At 38.9% G+C, this 18,255-nt stretch overlaps 1 protein-coding gene across 1 annotated transcript; it reads left to right on the top strand.

Annotated features, from left to right (window-relative positions):
- Nucleotides 1–13,305: 13,305 nt before the first annotated feature.
- LOC124174070 lies at nt 13,306–17,675 on the top strand. Its single transcript, XM_046553204.1, has 3 exons — nt 13,306–13,811; nt 13,984–14,076; nt 17,364–17,675. Exons 1-3 carry the CDS (start codon nt 13,760–13,762, stop codon nt 17,612–17,614), a joined length of 396 nt encoding a protein of 131 aa, XP_046409160.1. The 5' UTR covers nt 13,306–13,759; the 3' UTR covers nt 17,615–17,675.
- Nucleotides 17,676–18,255: the final 580 nt, after the last annotated feature.

Genomic DNA, 18,255 nt, shown 5'->3' on the forward strand with positions numbered 1-18,255 from the left:
TGAAAACTACACTGATTGTGAGGTGAGAATAAAAGGAACATGGCGGCGGAGGCATACCCATGGGCATACCCAAGGACCATGGGCATACCATTCCTAACCCCCTCCCCCTGATAACTTCGGCGCACACTCTTCGCGAAAAACGAAATATAATTAGTCCCTTCCCCACTCGCTTGACCTTCATCCATTTGAGAGAGTGGTTTGAACGCACGGGTGGTCAAAAGTGACCTTCAAAAATCACATTTTAGAAGGAAGAAATGCGAATGAGTTCGAAAAAGAAAGGTACCATTGACTACTACCGCATGAGTTGTTCTCGCTAGCCATTGGACCAACACTATTTCCACGCATCGAAAGGAACATCAAGGCCATTATTGAAAGCAGCCCAGGACCGTTCAGATGAAAGCGAACAATTTTCGGCGTGCCGACCTTCCGCGGGTGTGCATGATGAGACTCCCATTCATGAGGGGAGGCCTGATCTGAATCTATACTGCATTGATAAATGTGCATATAATTAATTTATTGAATGCTTTCTTCTCCTGCCTTATGAAAATATTCCGGCGCCATTTTCCTTGGAGATCGCATGGGGGAAATTGCGGCACCCCTCTTGTCCGGCGCCATTAACGGCCGCGTACTCCACTTTGACAAACATTTTTTTCATCAAACATTTTAAACTAATTTTAACACTTTTCATAATCGAAAAAACTTCATTTGTTACAGAAATACTTTTAAATTCATGATTTTTCAATATTTTGTATTCTTTTATGAAGGAAAATGATTGTGTTTTTATATTTCGGGGGGGGGGGGTCCGGACCCCCCGGATCCCCTCCCCTGGCTACGCCACTGCAAACATCCGGTCCCGGTCTGATTGCTCAGAGGAGAAACTTTCCCGGATTAAATTTCGAACTTATATGCATAATCAGTGGCGTAACTTGAAATATGCTTTAGGGTGGGGGGAGGATGAGATGGCCTGAGGTGGCGACACCCCCCAGGCAACGATTCGGGAAATAAAAAAAAATGACATGCTTGGAAATACACTTTACATCATTTTGGTACTAAAAAATTAACTTTAAGCAGATGCAATTACTATATGTCCAAACTAGACAATGGTTTTAAATATTTTTTTATTTCTCTGAGGCTTTGAGGGGACCTTTCCCCTCATCCCCCCATGGTTACGCCACTGTGTATAATGAACAATGTATAATGATACGCCGTGACGAAAGTCGTGACAACCGGTTAACCGGTAGATAGGTAATAATGTCGCTACTACCTCATACCGCGACGCGGCCTTTTCTCGCCAACGCGAGAGCATTTTCGAGATTATTTCTCTCATAAGATGGTCTCTTTGTTTAGCAAAATATTAAACACCAAGTTTCGCTGACGGTAATCCGCGCCGCTTTCAAATGTCGGTGCGAGGTTCTCTTACCAGTCCTTACCCACCTAATCCGATCCTGAGGTGAATTTTTCGCGCTTGCCATGTCGTCCCTTATATTATTCTCCAAATTCGGAACCCCTTCCGAGATTCAAGTGAATAGTCTTCTTAGGGCTTTAATACCCAGCTTATCGAACGAAACTTCGGGAAAAGTAGGATTTCAACTAGAGCCAGCTAGAGTAAACCAAAGACCCTCGAGGATAATCAAGAGTTAAGTACTTCGGGAAAATGAAGGAAGGGATGGCAAGTAAAACGAAACGAAAGTCAAAACCAGTAAAATTTCAATTGTTTCGTTCCCGGGAGCGAAATGTAGAAACGAAACGAAAAAGAATTAAACCCAGGGATCTCAACTCAGGGTCGAAACGAAATCGGAGTCAAAACTACTTCGGGGCGAAACTAAACTAAAACTCTGGGGCGAAACGAAACACAGATAATATTTCGCACCGGAGGGACCACGTGAATCGCCTTCTAGCAGGTTAGTTTCGACCCTCACACCAGTGGCGGATACAGAAAACACTCAAGGGGGGGGGAGGGGCGCAAAAGATATAACGAGTTGCCTTTACTTTTATCGCGATAAAAAATAATCAAGTCACAGGGAGAGTAAAATAAAATTTTAATTAAAGTAATTATACACATATATAAGACAATGCGCGCCCCCCATCTGTATCCGCCACTGCCTCACACCGAGTAAGAAGTGTGGTTGCATGAAGTAGAGGTTCGGTCTTCCCCCATTAGATGCATGGGGCACTCATATTAGAGAACGGTGAACGCAAACTGGCCATTCGATTTTCAATGTTTTAACCTCTCTACACATATGTCAAACGCAATGGGTCGAAACTATTCCCTATTTCCCCCTCCACTCAACTTCTGGGATCGAAACTATCTATGAGCAGCGGAGTATCGATTCATTTTGTTTCGTTCATGGGAGTAAGGTTTCGTCTGTAGTCGAAACTAAACTCCTTGGTGAATTTAATGTCGTGCGGGAACGAAAATAAACCTACGCCTCGTATTTACGTTTCGCTCCGGGTCGAAACGAAACATTTTCGTTTCGTTTCAATTGCCATCCCTGAATAAAGGACGTAATGAAGAAGAACATCAAAGAAATAAACAGGAAAAGAGAGAATATAGCAGCAGAATACCAATCTTAGGATTGCAATACCAGTGGCGCATATTTCCTTCGCAGGAAATATGCGCGAACTGGCCTACGGCATACATTTACGGAGTCAACCGCAAGTGCACATAGGGTGCGAAAATTCTACGGAGGAAAAATTTAGGGTTAGAATGCGAGTCGATGCGAATGATTTTTCCAAGGAGACTGCACAGAGGAGGCCCAATTCCATCACATAGAAGGCTGATTTTTGTTGCCACTTCGGTCACATTTTAGTCGGCTTTCAAAATTCTCCGCGGCGCAGTGATGAGTGCAATGTGATCCATTTTTTCCAATATTACGTAGGATATGTAATGTTTTAAATTACGAGGAATAGCATCGAGATTTTATGAATTTAATTCATCACATCATCATCATGTATATAAATTTGAGTTAAAATCCTTAATTATACATTATTTTCCCGTGAAACTCGGTTCACTTTGTCCGTCAGCGACGCGAGTGGTGAATTTTGAAATGCGTCGTGGTTGAAAACAGTTAGAGGCAGACTTGAGAATCCTCTTTTGTAACATTCGTAGATTTTTCTTCGTTGAATTTTAGGAGCTTTAAAAATGTCGACGACCAGAGTCGGGTAAGAAGCTGATGTCCATATCAAAACTATACCAGTTGGGAAAGTGTCCATGGTGCCCACCGCAGCGGTTTGACTGATGGCAATTGATCTCCGCGCATTGAGGAACTTGCATGGGTCGTAGATTGCTCTAAAAACTATTTTGAATAAGTCAAATGGATACATTAGCTCGCAAAAATACCTTCAGTTTCTCCATTCAACATCAAAAGAAATAAAAAAATTGCATTTAAAATCGAGAAAAATTTCTCTGAGCCGACCACTGCGCGAAGACACCCGAGCGTTGCCGAGGCCAGGCGTGACGTCATAGGTGCCTAAACAACCGTAGGGAGTAGGGAAATACGCTGAGCGCATGGTGTAAAATTTGTTTTGAGGGAGTATTTAGCCGCTCATCGTCACTTTATTTTGTTCTGTTATTCTTGGGCAAGTTTTCCTATTGCTATTGTGCCTAAATTATTACTTGGGATATTAATAATGCGGCATCGGGATGATGAAGTACAAGCGTTTCACTTCGTGTGTTTTGGTTATCAGAAAAATGGATGATAACGTTGCCACTCGTTCGAATAGTACACCTGAAATTCATCTACGTCTACATAATACCCCGCAAGCCGCCTAAAAGTGGCATGGGGTGTTAGGACACCAGCCTTTTTTAGGACACCAAAAAATTATGCCACGACCCTCATGGAACTTGTTAAGACAAATTATTGCTATACGTCGGCGGCAAATCGAGTTGTGAAAGAAACTTGTAATACTGGAGGATAACGATCGTAAGCTGTGCTGTTGAATTTGGCAACGCCGGAAATAGTGGGAAATAGGAAAATACTCTTATCAAAAACTGGATGTCACTATCACATTCTTATATTCATCACGTACAACTTACAATAACAGAACTCGTTATGATGAATACAACTATTTATTCACTGATTTAAACCCTTAAATTAGCCCAAACAAGTGACACAGGTTACTTTTCTCACTACTATTCGTTGAAATAATGGAATAACAAACTTCACACACAGTTTTTATTTCAATAGCGTGATCGTGAAATGTCATATCTACGGTGAACAACGGAGATTAGCACGCCACTGACAATTTTTACACTACTGTTAGACATTTATCGATAGCGTAATAGCACTTTTTACAATTCAATCACGATGGAACACTGATAACTCTTGGCCGATATTTTTCAACCTTGTCAAACTTTGTGCATTACAACCACTGGCACTGTGATTATTAGCAGTAGCTTAACGGGAGATGTCACGTTGAAAATAACACTATTTTTGCACAAAAATGTTCCTAGATGTCTCCAATCAGCGAGCAAAAGTTGCATTGACTGGAATTCACCCCATAATACAAGCACAGACAGTCGTAAACGACGAATTATCCGGTACTTACGAATAAACGGATGAATTTATTGTGTATAAAAGCTAAGCGGACATTAGTAAACATCAAAATCGTTCTAATTAAATACTTTAATGAATGATATGCCGCCGATAACATAAACTTACAATGAACGTATCCCCCTTCCAATGGCCGTGGCTCAGACTCCTACAACGATATTATTTAGGTATTATATAATTTTTGGTTCAACTGCTCCAGTTTTATGTTTTATGCCCTTACTCAGATATTAATATTATAAATAATGCAAAATACGAGGGCTTCCAAGCCTCTATCGTCGGATATTTATCTTTAAATATAAAATAATCAACACGTCTAACAAACGAAGCTCTCACAACTGCTGGCAACTATTACAAACAATCACAACAATAGCTTCGCGTGATGTTTAGGCACCTTTGACGTCATCGAGGCTTCGTCGGCAGTGGCTTGGGGGGTGAGGGAGTTTTTCCCGCGCTTTAAAATTCGTTATATTTATCATTAAATATCTCGCGAAGTAAAACTCAGATTTACATGCGGTTTTCTTTGTTGTATTCAGAAAATAATTTTCTGTCCGCCTATGAAATAAAAAAAATTCATGCAAGTTCCCCAATGCGATTTCTGATACTCAATTCACTATTTTTAGCGACAGCGACTCCTTCGGCTCACTTGCTGCTGAGTTCCGCACTTCGGTTTCAACTCTCTAGATGAGGATGTTCAATTTCCAAAGATTTAGCGCAGAGTGAAAACCATGCTGGAAGACTATTCCTTTTCCGGGCTCATTTCCTTCGAGACGATTTCTTTAAAATCTCAGTGTAGCTAGGAAGCCATCACACGAAAAAACCCACAGTGAACTTTCTTCTTAAAAACATGAGTGATCTAAGCGACAAAATCAAAAAAATGTCCACGCGTATCTGTGCAAGGTAAATGCTTCACCATTAAGAGCTAATAGTTGTATCAGTTTTTAAGATTTCAATTCCAATTTTGCAAACTTAACTTTGTACCGTTAATGAATAAAAAGGCGAACAGTTAAATTGATTAGGAAGAAACGCAATTATTATTTACATTTAGGTACTATGCGATGATATTTTACGTACTCGCAAGTATTATTGGTCAAATTACATACTTGTTAATTGATCGATTTCTGGACCTCCTAGAAACGGATCCTCCATCTTCCTGAATTTGCCTCACTTATTTATTTGATTTTGAGCATTCTGTCTTATCATTGACGCGCCACATTTTTTTCGAGTAACATCAAAGGTACTAAAAGGTACTAGTAGTACCATGATCAAAGGTCTACCCCAAAATGACACGACAAAATCACCCACGCGCGCAGTACAAAGAAGAATTAAAGGCAAGCACGGTAATTTACCTCAAGAAGAAGTGAATACATTCAACAAATTTCTATCAAGGTTAAATATTTAATTTACCTGCGAGTTGATATTATCTACCTCTTAAAAATCTAGAGCAGAGAAAGTCGAGATGCGCACGCATAAGCGAGCTCAATTGCATAGGTAATGTATATTCGTATTAATTGACAAAAATTCGGAGGAATATGCCGTGAAGGGAAAGAAGTGGCCGTTGCGCCGGCTTCAACACATTTTATTTCATTTGACGCGAAAATGATAGGGGGGAGTAATATGGGTGACCCGACAGAGGACGAGTTAGCTGAGATGAAAAACCGGTAGTATCACGGGCACCAGTGGACTTCCAGACCCCCTTCCTGCTCCCATCTCTAGAACGCACATCTTGCATTGGCAGTATGTAGAAAATCTTCCCATTACCTGAGAAAAATTACAGTAATCTATGACCTTTCACTGAAAAGACCTGACTCGAATTACAGCCACCGCAAAACTCGGGACTGTCACCAGCGTAGCATTAATTGAAGATACCTTAGCCTCAGCGAAACAAAGTGAATGACATCGACGAGGACTTCCAGCGATTTCGGCCTTGATGGCCCCACTTTCTTTCGTCTCTTTCCTGCTTTCCTCTTCCAAGAGAGCTGATCCACTTATGCAGTATTGCCATCATTTTTTAGCCGAAGTATCATTAGCCACCACTTCTCAACTCATTCCTCGGTCCTCTTCTTTCGATATCTATTCACACGCAAGTGACCAATAAATTACCCAAGGTCAATGCCAGTGTAATGTTTCGACTTTCCCGACGTTGAAATTATTCCTAACGATCAAACCCGTCCCTCGATAAATCGTTTTGGAGGTTAGAGGGGGGTAGCATTTCGAGGGAAGAGGGTTTGAACCCCTTGCCCAAACCTCCACTCACTACAGCCTTGGTACAAGAGGTAAAATTCGTTCTCCAAATGTGCAGTGGGGCATCGAGGGGGGGGGGGGGGTTTGGGGGATAAACCCCCCCCCCCCCCCCCAGAGCTCAGAGAAATTTTTAAGTTTAATCCATTTTACTTATTTGGATCAGTATTACTTTTAGAATAAATATAGGATTTATCAAATATCCCTCAGAAAGCCGTAAAACTCGCCATTTTGAACGATTATTCTTAAACTTTTTCTAGAGGAGGGCCCCTGCAACTACTGCTTACCCTGAAGGGTATGCAATACCCCCATGCCCCTAAGTATTAGTTGCGCCTAAAACCCCCTCTAGCCTTAATTCTTGGCTGCGCCCCTGATCATAACCACCCATTCGAATGCTCTGCTGGCCACATTCACCTTCCCATTTCCCTAAGTGCAGCTCACGAATATTCTACTCCTCTTGTAATGCCTAATACCCTTGTATCTTATTATATTTTTGTACTCGAAAATAACCTCTCGAGGTTGCAACATGTTGTACCAAAAAAACAAGAAATCGGCGGATCTAGGGGGGGGGGTCTGGGGGGGGCACGGGCCCCCCCCCCCCCAGACCCTCAAAAACATGCAAGATTTTTAATACGGTCCCATTATCTTTGCGTTTGTTATGTATTACGAGGTATCCTTGTGTCGCCCCCAGAAAAAATCTGGATACGGCCTTGCTTGTGCCCCCAGAAAGAAATCCTGGATCCTCCCCTGTATAATACCCTAATTAATTTTTGCCAATTAAACTCTGTCAACCACCTTCTCCATTCGAAAAATTGGAAAGCGCGTGTAGACCAATTTCTAGTCCCGCTCCGTCGCACCAGAGCTCTTTCTATAATTATTACCACCGTAATACTTTTTTTTCGACCGACTACGCAATCCTGTTTGTCATTTTCGACCATTTCACCCTCAAAGTATTTCGGCCTAAAACTGTTGACCCCTCATCCCCTACTTTAATTTGCTCACTGTATACATAAATCCTTCTGCTTTGTAAACTGTAATTTCATTCAATTGAAACTGAACTCAGAAATTTAAGGGCAGTCTCCAGGTCACATGTCAAAAGTACATTATTCTGGAAAAATGGAGAACGAGGCATATGCTTCATTCGATACGAGATAACCTCTACGGATATCGGCTAAATAAAAAAATCACTACTGATGTTACCCTTCTATTAAATCGACCTCCTGAAAAAAAACAATAAAAAATATTCGCCAAACTAAAATAACAAACATTGAAGCTCGGCACACCATGTATAAATATATTAATATAATTATTACAGCCAGCCTTCTGAGACAGCCATTCTCTAAATTTTACATGACAGTGGATTTATACTAATATAGAAGCGTTGGGTACGAAGTTAATGCGTCCATTCGAGTAAAATGATTGGATATTTAATTTTATAAGTCCATAAGGAGAGCCGACCTATGTACTAAGTTGAGAATAATTATAGACGATAATGGTTGATTTTGGATCTTTTACAGGCACCCATAGTGTTTCGCACAGCATGTAGGCAATAAGATATGCATGGCCGCCTTCGCATAGAAGACCGAAGTCAAAGGTCGGTATGAAAAATTCTTCATTCACAGATTTCTATATTCTTTCTTGCGCATTCTGATACATGCACCCAACGAACTTGCCACATAGTATATTTCAATAAAAAAACACTGATTCTCAAGGCCAGCTTTTTTCTGTAGAAAGAACAAGGTGAACATTTGGCACGCGCTGTTGCAACACTTTCCTTAACAAATAGCACTGTTTTATTACGACCCCCACATTCATACCGAATCATAACATAAATTTCAGTACATTTTCGCCAAAAGAAGCTAGTGATATCATATTTAACTCCCAGTTATCTAACTTAAGACAGGTAACAGGCAAACAATCAGATACGTACGAGCACAATATGCTGAATTTTGAACATAGAATAAAATAAAATTACTTTTTTCTATTCCACACTATTTTAAATAGCACGACCCGGGTTTCAGTATCTAATCCCAGTCAACACAGTATTCGTAATGAGGTCTTATATGAACTCATACGTTGGACTCCTTTAAGATTCCACATTAAGAGACATGAAAGGGCCTTTAAGACCTCACACTTCATGAGGTCACATGAATGATGTCTTAAAGACCGCATACTTCATGAAATCTTGAAGACCTCACACTTCATGGGGTCTTCAAGATCTCACACACATGATGGCCTGAAAAATCAAGTCATGTATATGTTAATGAATTATAATTTCAATCGTAATTATATATTTCTGCGTGTATAATATTTTTTCTTCCTTCAATTAACTCTTTATATTAAGAGATGGGTTCGTAAACTTCTCCCTCCGATTCTATTAAATAAGCTGACACTTCCACTTTCCGCTAGGTCCGCCATTGTGTTGTCGTGTTATTCTACTGCCTCGAGCTTAGACGTCTAGTTTATGATTAATATCGTGTGTACTCCATGGCCTAGTTCTTGCTCGTGTTTTTCCTGTTGTCTACGAACGTGAATCAGGATTCCATCGGATCTGAGATCGGCACGAACCTTGTGGACATCATGTTGTGTTACGTGCACGGAGACTTGGAAGGTAAGTTTCAATGATTTTATGTGTACGATTCTTTATCCACTTGTTAATGAGAAAATCCATTAATTATACTATTTCCCAAGCTGGTTAAGTTCGCATGCTTATCATTGAGTATCGGTAAATATTCACGTAAAATTTTTAGATGGAACAGGTTTAGTAACGTGCCTTTGTTTTTGTTCATGTTTCATTTCATCCATTCATCGTATCCTTATAAATTTGCTGTTATCGCATTTTAAATTATCTCCGCTAATATACACTATCTCGATCATATCTAGTACGTGTTCAAGCAGTGTTTTTATTATCTCGGGTTCACAAAACAGTTTTCCCTAAGATCATTGAAGTTTATAAACCTCTCAGTTCTCAAAATCATGACGTAAACAAACAATTAAAAGTGCTAACCGATTTATAATTTGCTTGATTTCACTTCGTAATGTAACTTATGGAACGATAAAGCATGGAAATAACGTTCACCATGTATTTAAGTTAACTTCTAAGAGCATTCTAATGCAATAGGAATGTAATTAAGTGTAAGAGTTAATCAAAAGTATTTCACTAATTCGGTTACTCCTAAAATTAACTAAGTTAAAATGGTCATCTTCGGTGCTAAAACCGGCCCTGGGAGTATTTAGGGACTGCTAATGAGATAAATAGTCTTTATCTGGTTTATATGATGTTATCAATTATAACTCTAAACAAACTTAAGTTCAATGTTTTTTTTTCAGCCTCTGTTATGAAATGGAACCCGACATCAGCAAGTAGTGTCGCCTTGGAGAGAGTGGAGAGGCAGTGGCTGTATCAAGCGGAGACCGCGTTAAGTATGCAGAGAGGAAGAATTCAAAAACTAGTGATGTTTGTTTATTGACTTAATATTATGAAGAATAAATTTATAAATATCATGAAGTTGTCTATTCCATTTTGTTTTTCTGTCTTATTTCCACCTATGGTTCTCATTATATGTATTCTTTTGCTTTATTTTAATTGGATACGTCGGGTACTTATGTCATCGGAGAGTTTTCTTAAATAAAGGTGAGTAAAGTATTTTGAAATCTTAATTATAATGGGCTGGTAGGGGCCCCGGCGTTTTTGTAGGCTATTTCAAAGCCATCTATCGGAATTAATACGAAGTGGGTAATTTTTCTGGTTCTCCAGGTAGTTCCATTATCACACACGTGGAGGCGCCACATTTGCGCCTATATCATATTGGAACTGTTATAGGAGTCCTATAAGACCTCTTGTATGAGCTCCTTCAGAGTCGTGTGAGACCGCGAAAAGAATTCCTATACGAGTGCATATGACCTCACGGAGACATCATTATGAGGCCATTTGGGACTCTTTTGAAGGAGTCCTACAAATTCGTCAGACTTCTTTATGACCTCATGCATGAGTCATACGTGTTTACTGGGATGCTATTATCAGGTGATATCATTAGATGCTGAAACCCGGGTCGTGCTATTTAAAATGAAGTGTGGAACAGAACTAAGTAATTTTATTTTATTCTATGATGAAGCAATTCCACAAAGTAACGCCTGAGACCTTGTCTTATACTAATTTTGAAGTCAATATCACTATATTGTGCTCCAATAAAATACAGGGAAAGCCCTCATACAATACCATAATCTAAGACTAGGTGAGAACGTTCCATTGATATGTCAACGGATGAGAGATCGAGAAGCGATAAGGTGACGTTAACAGTATACAGTGGTGTATACTGATCCTCATTCAGGGGGTAGGACTCTCCATCTCCTACGTTATATTTACCCATTGATACGGCCTCGAATGAGTTTCATATGATAGGTTATAAAGGATGTAAAAGAGAAGAAATATGTCGCTATGAAAATGCTAGCGATTAGGAGAGAGGAATGAAGAGCTGCGTCAAACAAATCTAAGGATTGTTGACCAATGATGATGATGAGGCACGGTTTGAAGTTTATCCTCTCTCAATGACCTCCCAACCCCCTGGCAACGGTCTTAAGATGATCCGATCCACCATTAATAGTTTGGTTTCAAAATTCTCCACTCTAAATTCCCAAGCGCCAGTTTTCTACGCGCAATTCTATCCCATTAATCAATACAACACAGTTTCCCACGATAAATGCGACTGAAACAAGGAATGTGAAAGGAATGGTTTGAAACAAAAACGGAGCAGGCCTCCAGGCTACAAAAAGATTTTGATACTGGCAACCGTGCAATCAACGGAGACTTCAACGCTCGACTCGCCGATAACGCACATCAAGAGTGAGAGAACCCACGAATTTCACATAGTAACACAAGTTTGCATGCTACACGAAGCAAAACATATCATTAAAACCTTTAAACAGAAATAATAGAAATGAGCTGCCATACCTTGATATACATTTTTATTCGCATGGAAACCAATACAGAACAAGGAGATGACATTATTCCGCACATTGATAGCCAAAACTAACAATCATAACGGTCTTAAGACGATTGTGACCTTCTTCAGCGACGTCAAGAGAAAAGAAAAGCCGGGGCAATTGTATTTCCCCCACCCGCACCTTCAAGAACACTGAGAACTTTTTTTGGGTGGACTACGACGCAAAACGCACTGTCACAACTCACGCTACGAAAACTTTCACTTCCATTGATGCTTTTTGTAACCGCTTCGTCTTATAATTCCAAAAACTATTATTGCGCAAAAAATAAATCGTGTCTTTTTTTACAAGGAAAACCTCCCCGCGCTTCATTTTATCGAGCGATGAAGATAACATTACCCTATTTTAATACTTCATTTCTATATTGCTGGTCACTTCACACGGGTCACAAAACAATGGGTCTACGTGATCAGCACGCGCTAATACCAAAAAAATTAATTTCATAATCGCATAGTTAAATATACATTCACTGGAAAAAAGTACGAATACAAAAGATTTAACCATCAATGCCTCCTGATCACTCCATCACCGAGTAATTTATCTTTCAAATTTTACACCTTTTCCTAATACGAGAAAGTATTTACGCGGAGTATTTCATTTTCCCACTACCGACAAAAAATATTAGCACATGCACTTTCACTATCGTACACTTCACGTACATTGAGTGCGCAACTTGAGATTAGAGTGATAAGGATTTTTTAATCCTGTTGCCGATTAGACCATTTGTGGTCCGAGTGTATTTATTTATAATTCGGCTGGCATAACAGAACCTTTGCGACAGATATCTGTAGGTCAATCGGTAGAAAAAATGACAGGAGGATATTAATTAGCCATTTTTTTCTCTGCAAATATAATGATGATTAAATTATAAATGAGTTACTTGTTCGGCAGAAAATATGAAAAAAATATGAAGGAGCAAAAAATGTTCTCAAAACTTCCATACTTAAATGAAATGTCACAACCACCCAACAATCCCGGTATTGTTTTGACGAAACTCTCATTTCTAGGACAGCTATAACCTTTCCACACTTACGCACATCGCCCCACATACATCAACCATTACTAATAGTTACACGTATTTTAACAATGACCTTCATTTTCATTTCTTCCAGTTCTATTGAATTAACACGAAAAAGGACCCAGCGCTTTTTCCCCTTACCTGGTTAAATTGGCTTAATTGAAAGGATCTAAATACCCCGTATACAATCAGAAAACAATATACAAAAAATTTATTTACATATTCGAGTATCTGAAGAAATTAATTTTTCTCTACAACCCAAAAACAAATTTTATAATCTAGGACATAAATTACAAGTATTTTACCCGTATTATAAAGCAAAACTCAGTAGAGAAATTTCATTGTCGAGTCAAACTGTAATGGATGAGAAGCGACTCTCCTCACCGCCAAGTGTATGCATTGGAAGACATACGCATAACTTTTTGCGCTCGGTTAAGGAAATAGAAAACTGTTGCGTCGAGAGGAGAGAGTTTTGGATCCGGGAATTTTCTCCCGCCCAATCGCGTACGCTGGAAGAGAAACCCCTCAAACACCCCGCGGAGCAGAGCTACCGCACGTACTCCAATCAAGGGCGATCGAATTCCCGAAAATTTCCGGAATATTGCGAGATTTAATTCCGGAACCGCGACATCTCCCGACAGGTCGACAGGAGCGGCGACGCGACTGCACACTCGCAAGTAGCACCACTCCGGAGATCGAGAGAGTGACTGACCCATTGACCCAAATCCTTCACACTCAGCCAGCTCAGTTTACAGTCGACTTCGGAACGAGAGAGGCAACGTCCGGGAGTAGGTCGTCAGTTCACGCTTCCTACGATTCCGCAGAGAAACACCATCGAGTTGTTAGATAATAGAGGATGCGGGGGAAATCCATCTGATGAAACCGTAACCACGGGGTCCCATTTCTCTGTGTCAGCATCAGCCGCCAGTTACCCTGAAAGCTGTCAAAAATGCGCGCGTGCCTGGTAAAGAAGACGTGCTCGGTACTTCTTTTGATATCGTGTGAGTATTTTGACCGCGTTTCATTTTTCGCTTCCTGCATCTAACATGTAACTTATTCAGTAATTATATGAACACCCAACTGCAGGTCAACCATTTAAAAAATTAATCTGGTAACTATAAGCCAATAATTATTCTTCGGCGCGATTCTTTATCAATTTTTTTCGAATTAAAGGTTTGGGGACCGTAAGCGACGCTTTCATCGTACCGGAGGAGTTACCGTCTATCCTATCGTTAGTGTACTCCAACATCCCTCAAATAAAGAAAGGTAAGATTCTTTTAGTTTATCAGTATTTTAAAATTAAAAGGCGAAATGTTTACTGTGAGTGTCCTGTGTAATTATCCTTGCCCTCCACCGTAACATGTTTGGCGAGCGAAACGATTATTTGCTTTCACTTTTTCAATCCAGCCAATAAAGAATGGATGATTTCCTTCACTAAGCCCTCTGTAATATGAACAAATATCATACCATTCAAGATTAATTAAAGAATTATCACAATAATACACACAAAAACGCAATGCTATACTTGAAGTCACACCACTGTTTTATTTAATACAAAATTTATATAAAAACATCATACACAAATTCCCCGCACTAGCTACACATACGAGTTAAATAGGTAATGAAAACGTGGGTATATTATGACAATGTCACTCATTTAATTAGTAAGGGGATCTGCAATAGTGACATACAAGGCACTGACCAAGAGAGTACATCATGCATTCAATGTGTGGCTGAAAATTAAGACAATGACAAAGAAAGGCAAAGAGAAGTACCCCACAAAAGTGAAATACATAAGTTCCATGCATCCATGCAAAGTTTATAGTAACTAAAAAAATTATGGCTACCAGGAATCTCGTGAGCTCCCAAAAAGTTTACCAATAATTGAGGCTCTGAGGACTTAGGGAAGTTATACTCAAGCAAACTGAGTGTAGAACTAATAAAATTTTAAAATAAATAGAAAAAGTTTTTCTTTGTATTGGCCTGAACACAAAATTGAAGAATGCCATACATTTAAATGCTGAGAAAATTACTACCTACTGTAGGTAGGTACCAGGGATGCCGACTTACAAACAATATTGGGGGGGCCCAAACTGGGGTTCTTGCCCCAGGAAATTTTATAAGTAGTGAGTTTAAAGTTTTTTTAAGCATTTTAGAAGTCATATGATCAACATTACAACCCTGATAACTCGAATCACGATATCTGGACACTTCAGGGAAAATCGACAAGCCTGACACATTTTCTTCACGCCCATAACGAATTTTTGAGGCGGCCCGGGCCCCCTCAGGCCCCATGGAGTTGGCGCCACCGGCTGGTACTTTGGTAGGCTGCTGCTTAAGTTACATACAGTAGCCATTGGTTAATTCTATAGCCATCATATGTGGTTAGTGGTGTTGGAAGGGTGATTCAGTTGCAGATACATATGGAGGGTGCAGGGGACGTGCACCCCCTCTTGCGTCCCCCCACCCGTATTGCCAAACATGCAGAACCACAATTACATTTTTATATCATAAGATGGCATTGTCTTGTAGATGTTTTTAATTAATTTAAGAATTTCTTAAACTCTGCGTATGACTTGATTACTTTTTATTAGGATTAAAGTAAAGGTAACTCAAGATATCTTTTGCACCCCCCCCCCCTCAAGTTTTTTCTGTATCCACTACTGGGGTGGTTGATGTGTGGTTGGAAATATGCAAATATGTAACTAAAGCAAAATCCAAATTTAACCGTGACTTGTGCATAGCAAAGAAAACTATTTGTTTCTTACTCTTACACAGTAAACTACACTGCACTACACCAGTAGATAATGTCCATTTCCTGCAGAGAAGGTTACATTCCATGCATATTCACCACTTTTAAAATTATTTTGCCAAAACTTACTTTCTCACAGTACGCATTCTCCAACCTACACCAGTATTCATTCAACTCTCCAAACTGGAATTTCATTGACAATAAGTATGGCAAAGGAAGAGAAAAGAAATACCTAGGGATCATTTTAGGGATAAGTCTAAGTTTGAAATTCTGAAGGTAGGCCACACTTACCAAATAATTCTGTAAGAGTGTATTTTACTGGGGATGGTTAGATCGGATGCTTAAGATCCAAATATCTACCTATTTTACATTTTACTAGTTTATGAAATCCAACATTAATCCACTGAAAAAATTGTATCTGGATCCAAAATTTCACATTACTATTTTAAAGGAGTAACCGTCTTACAAGAATGAAATATCCCCCCCTCTTTCAGCATTGATGATGCATTACAATGCTAAGTGATGATTGTTTTATGTATTTTGATGACTATACATAAAAATGTTTAAAATTTGTCTACTACATATGAATTTAACTGCAATCCATATTTCGTTGATTTTCCTCTGGGTTGCAAAAGAGAGGGCGATGTATATTTTTGCTACAATTTTACCATCTGGTCATTCAATAATAATAGGAGAAATTAAGCTGTTCAAATCCAATGATCAAATTACTTCATAAAGCATTATGGTGTACATGATTAAATTCTTTGAATAATGCAGTTTCATAATGAATTCCTATTTCCCTGAACAAATTACAACAAGGGTAGTAATGGAAAAATGGATGCAAATGAGATAATATTGGTGAAGTCTTCCTGGTTTGTCCACTGGGTGACTTCATTGTAGGCCGACGTTTCGATGGCTGCCTCTGCCATCATCTTCAGGACATTAACATAATATGTACATATTATTCTTGGTTCAATAGCCGAATTGCTGAATTTTTCCTAGCTCAGAGGAATTCCCAGATGTTGTCTGGGCTTCAAGGAATTGATTTTAATTTGATTCCACCAGCAGCATGGAGGCCTCGAATTTCAAATTGGTTTATTTTTCTTGCCTTTTGTCTATTTTTAAAGCACATTATTATAATTAATAACAAATGACATGTTACTACATAGTTTGTAAATTATAAATGCAGATTAGTGACACACAAGTATTTAAATCTGGAATAATCTACATTTGGCAATAAGTTAAGAATTTCTGAATATTCTTCAAACCCCTTCTTTTGACCCTTAACCACCTAGCAGAACTATGTATACTGTTCTAGTCTGTAATTCCATTACTATCAATTGCTGAAAATAATTTTTTAACTAATTAAACAGCCATTGATATATTTACAAATAAAATTATATCAATGAATTTTGAGAAAATATTTTTCTTGTGAATTACCAGGTTTAAAGCCATCATTTTGCATTTCAACAATTTTCAAAAACCATACTTAAATTTCTCATTACCTTTCAAAAAAAATTTGACAGGAATTTCAATAGACCCAAGAAATTTCAATGTTAGATCACCCTTTACTGTGTAAGTTACCTCTCAATAAATGGGATGGCAACGTAGATGGTTATACCACATGGTAATACTGAAAATCTAGAATGATGAAGTATTTAATGTAATGTAAAATCACAATGCATCAAATTTTGAAAATGAAATGCCACACATTACATATAATTTTGAAACAAAATAAATTTTAAACATGGATTAATGAGGCATTTACGATTGGACTAACACTTTTTCCATCAATATTTAGGACTTGATTCAAGGGTGGGTCTTGGCTTCCGTGTTGGAGACCATGCAGACTTCCAAGTGCTATTTGAAGTTGGGCCACAGACTAATACCCAACCACTTGGACCCGAGGAAGGACAAAGGAGACGACATGTGAAAGTTGATGTTCCTACTCATAAGAGGCAAACCATGAAAAAAGTGGAAGAAAAACCACTTCCAGACACTGAAGGTGGCAGGTGGCTGGAAAAATGGAGAAAAACTTTCCCAAAGAGTTGAATTTTTCAATAAATGACCAAAATCACACCTTAAAAATTAAATATATTTTCCTATGTATGTGTTGTGAATTTAAAAATAAGTATGCTAATTAAAAATAATAATTATTTATAGCAAAAAAAGTTAATATCATTGTATGAATTCAAAACAACATTTGAAAAGGTTAATCACCAAACTCCTTTGTCTGCACCTTATCTTCAGTTGTCAGCGAGTAATATTTATGGTAACTACACCATACTTTTTCTTATAAGTAAAATATGACCACATATCCATTCAGGAGTTTATGCATTTCTTATAATAATAGTCAAACTATGCGGGATAGGAACTCAAGCCTCACTGTTCATAGTTCAGAGCAGGGGCCCAGATAAGAATTAAGGCTGGGGGGGTTTAGGTGCAACGAATACTTAGGGGTGTGAGGGTATTGCATACTCACCAGGGTAAGCAGGATTTGCAGGGGAGCCCTCCTCCAGAAATTTTTTTAAGATTAATGGTTCAAAATGGTGAGTTTTACGGCTTTCTGGGGGATATTTGATTAATCCTAACACTATCCTATAAGTAATGCTAATCCAATTAAGTGAAACGGATTGAACTTAAATATTTCTAAGAGCTCTGGGGGTGCCCCTGGGGGGGTTCCCCCAAACCCC

This window comes from Ischnura elegans, chromosome 2, assembly GCF_921293095.1.
Source record: "Ischnura elegans chromosome 2, ioIscEleg1.1, whole genome shotgun sequence".
Taxonomy (NCBI): domain Eukaryota; kingdom Metazoa; phylum Arthropoda; class Insecta; order Odonata; family Coenagrionidae; genus Ischnura; species Ischnura elegans.

Excerpts from the sequence above, each read along its gene's own strand:
- LOC124174070 (XM_046553204.1), top strand. The coding sequence starts at position 13,760 with ATGCGCGCGTGCCTGGTAAAGAAGACGTGCTCGGTACTTCTTTTGATA. Across the intron at positions 13,812-13,983 it reads GGTACTTCTTTTGATATCGT|GTTTGGGGACCGTAAGCGAC; the intron begins GTGAGTATTTTG and ends TTCGAATTAAAG. Across the intron at positions 14,077-17,363 it reads CATCCCTCAAATAAAGAAAG|GACTTGATTCAAGGGTGGGT; the intron begins GTAAGATTCTTT and ends ATCAATATTTAG.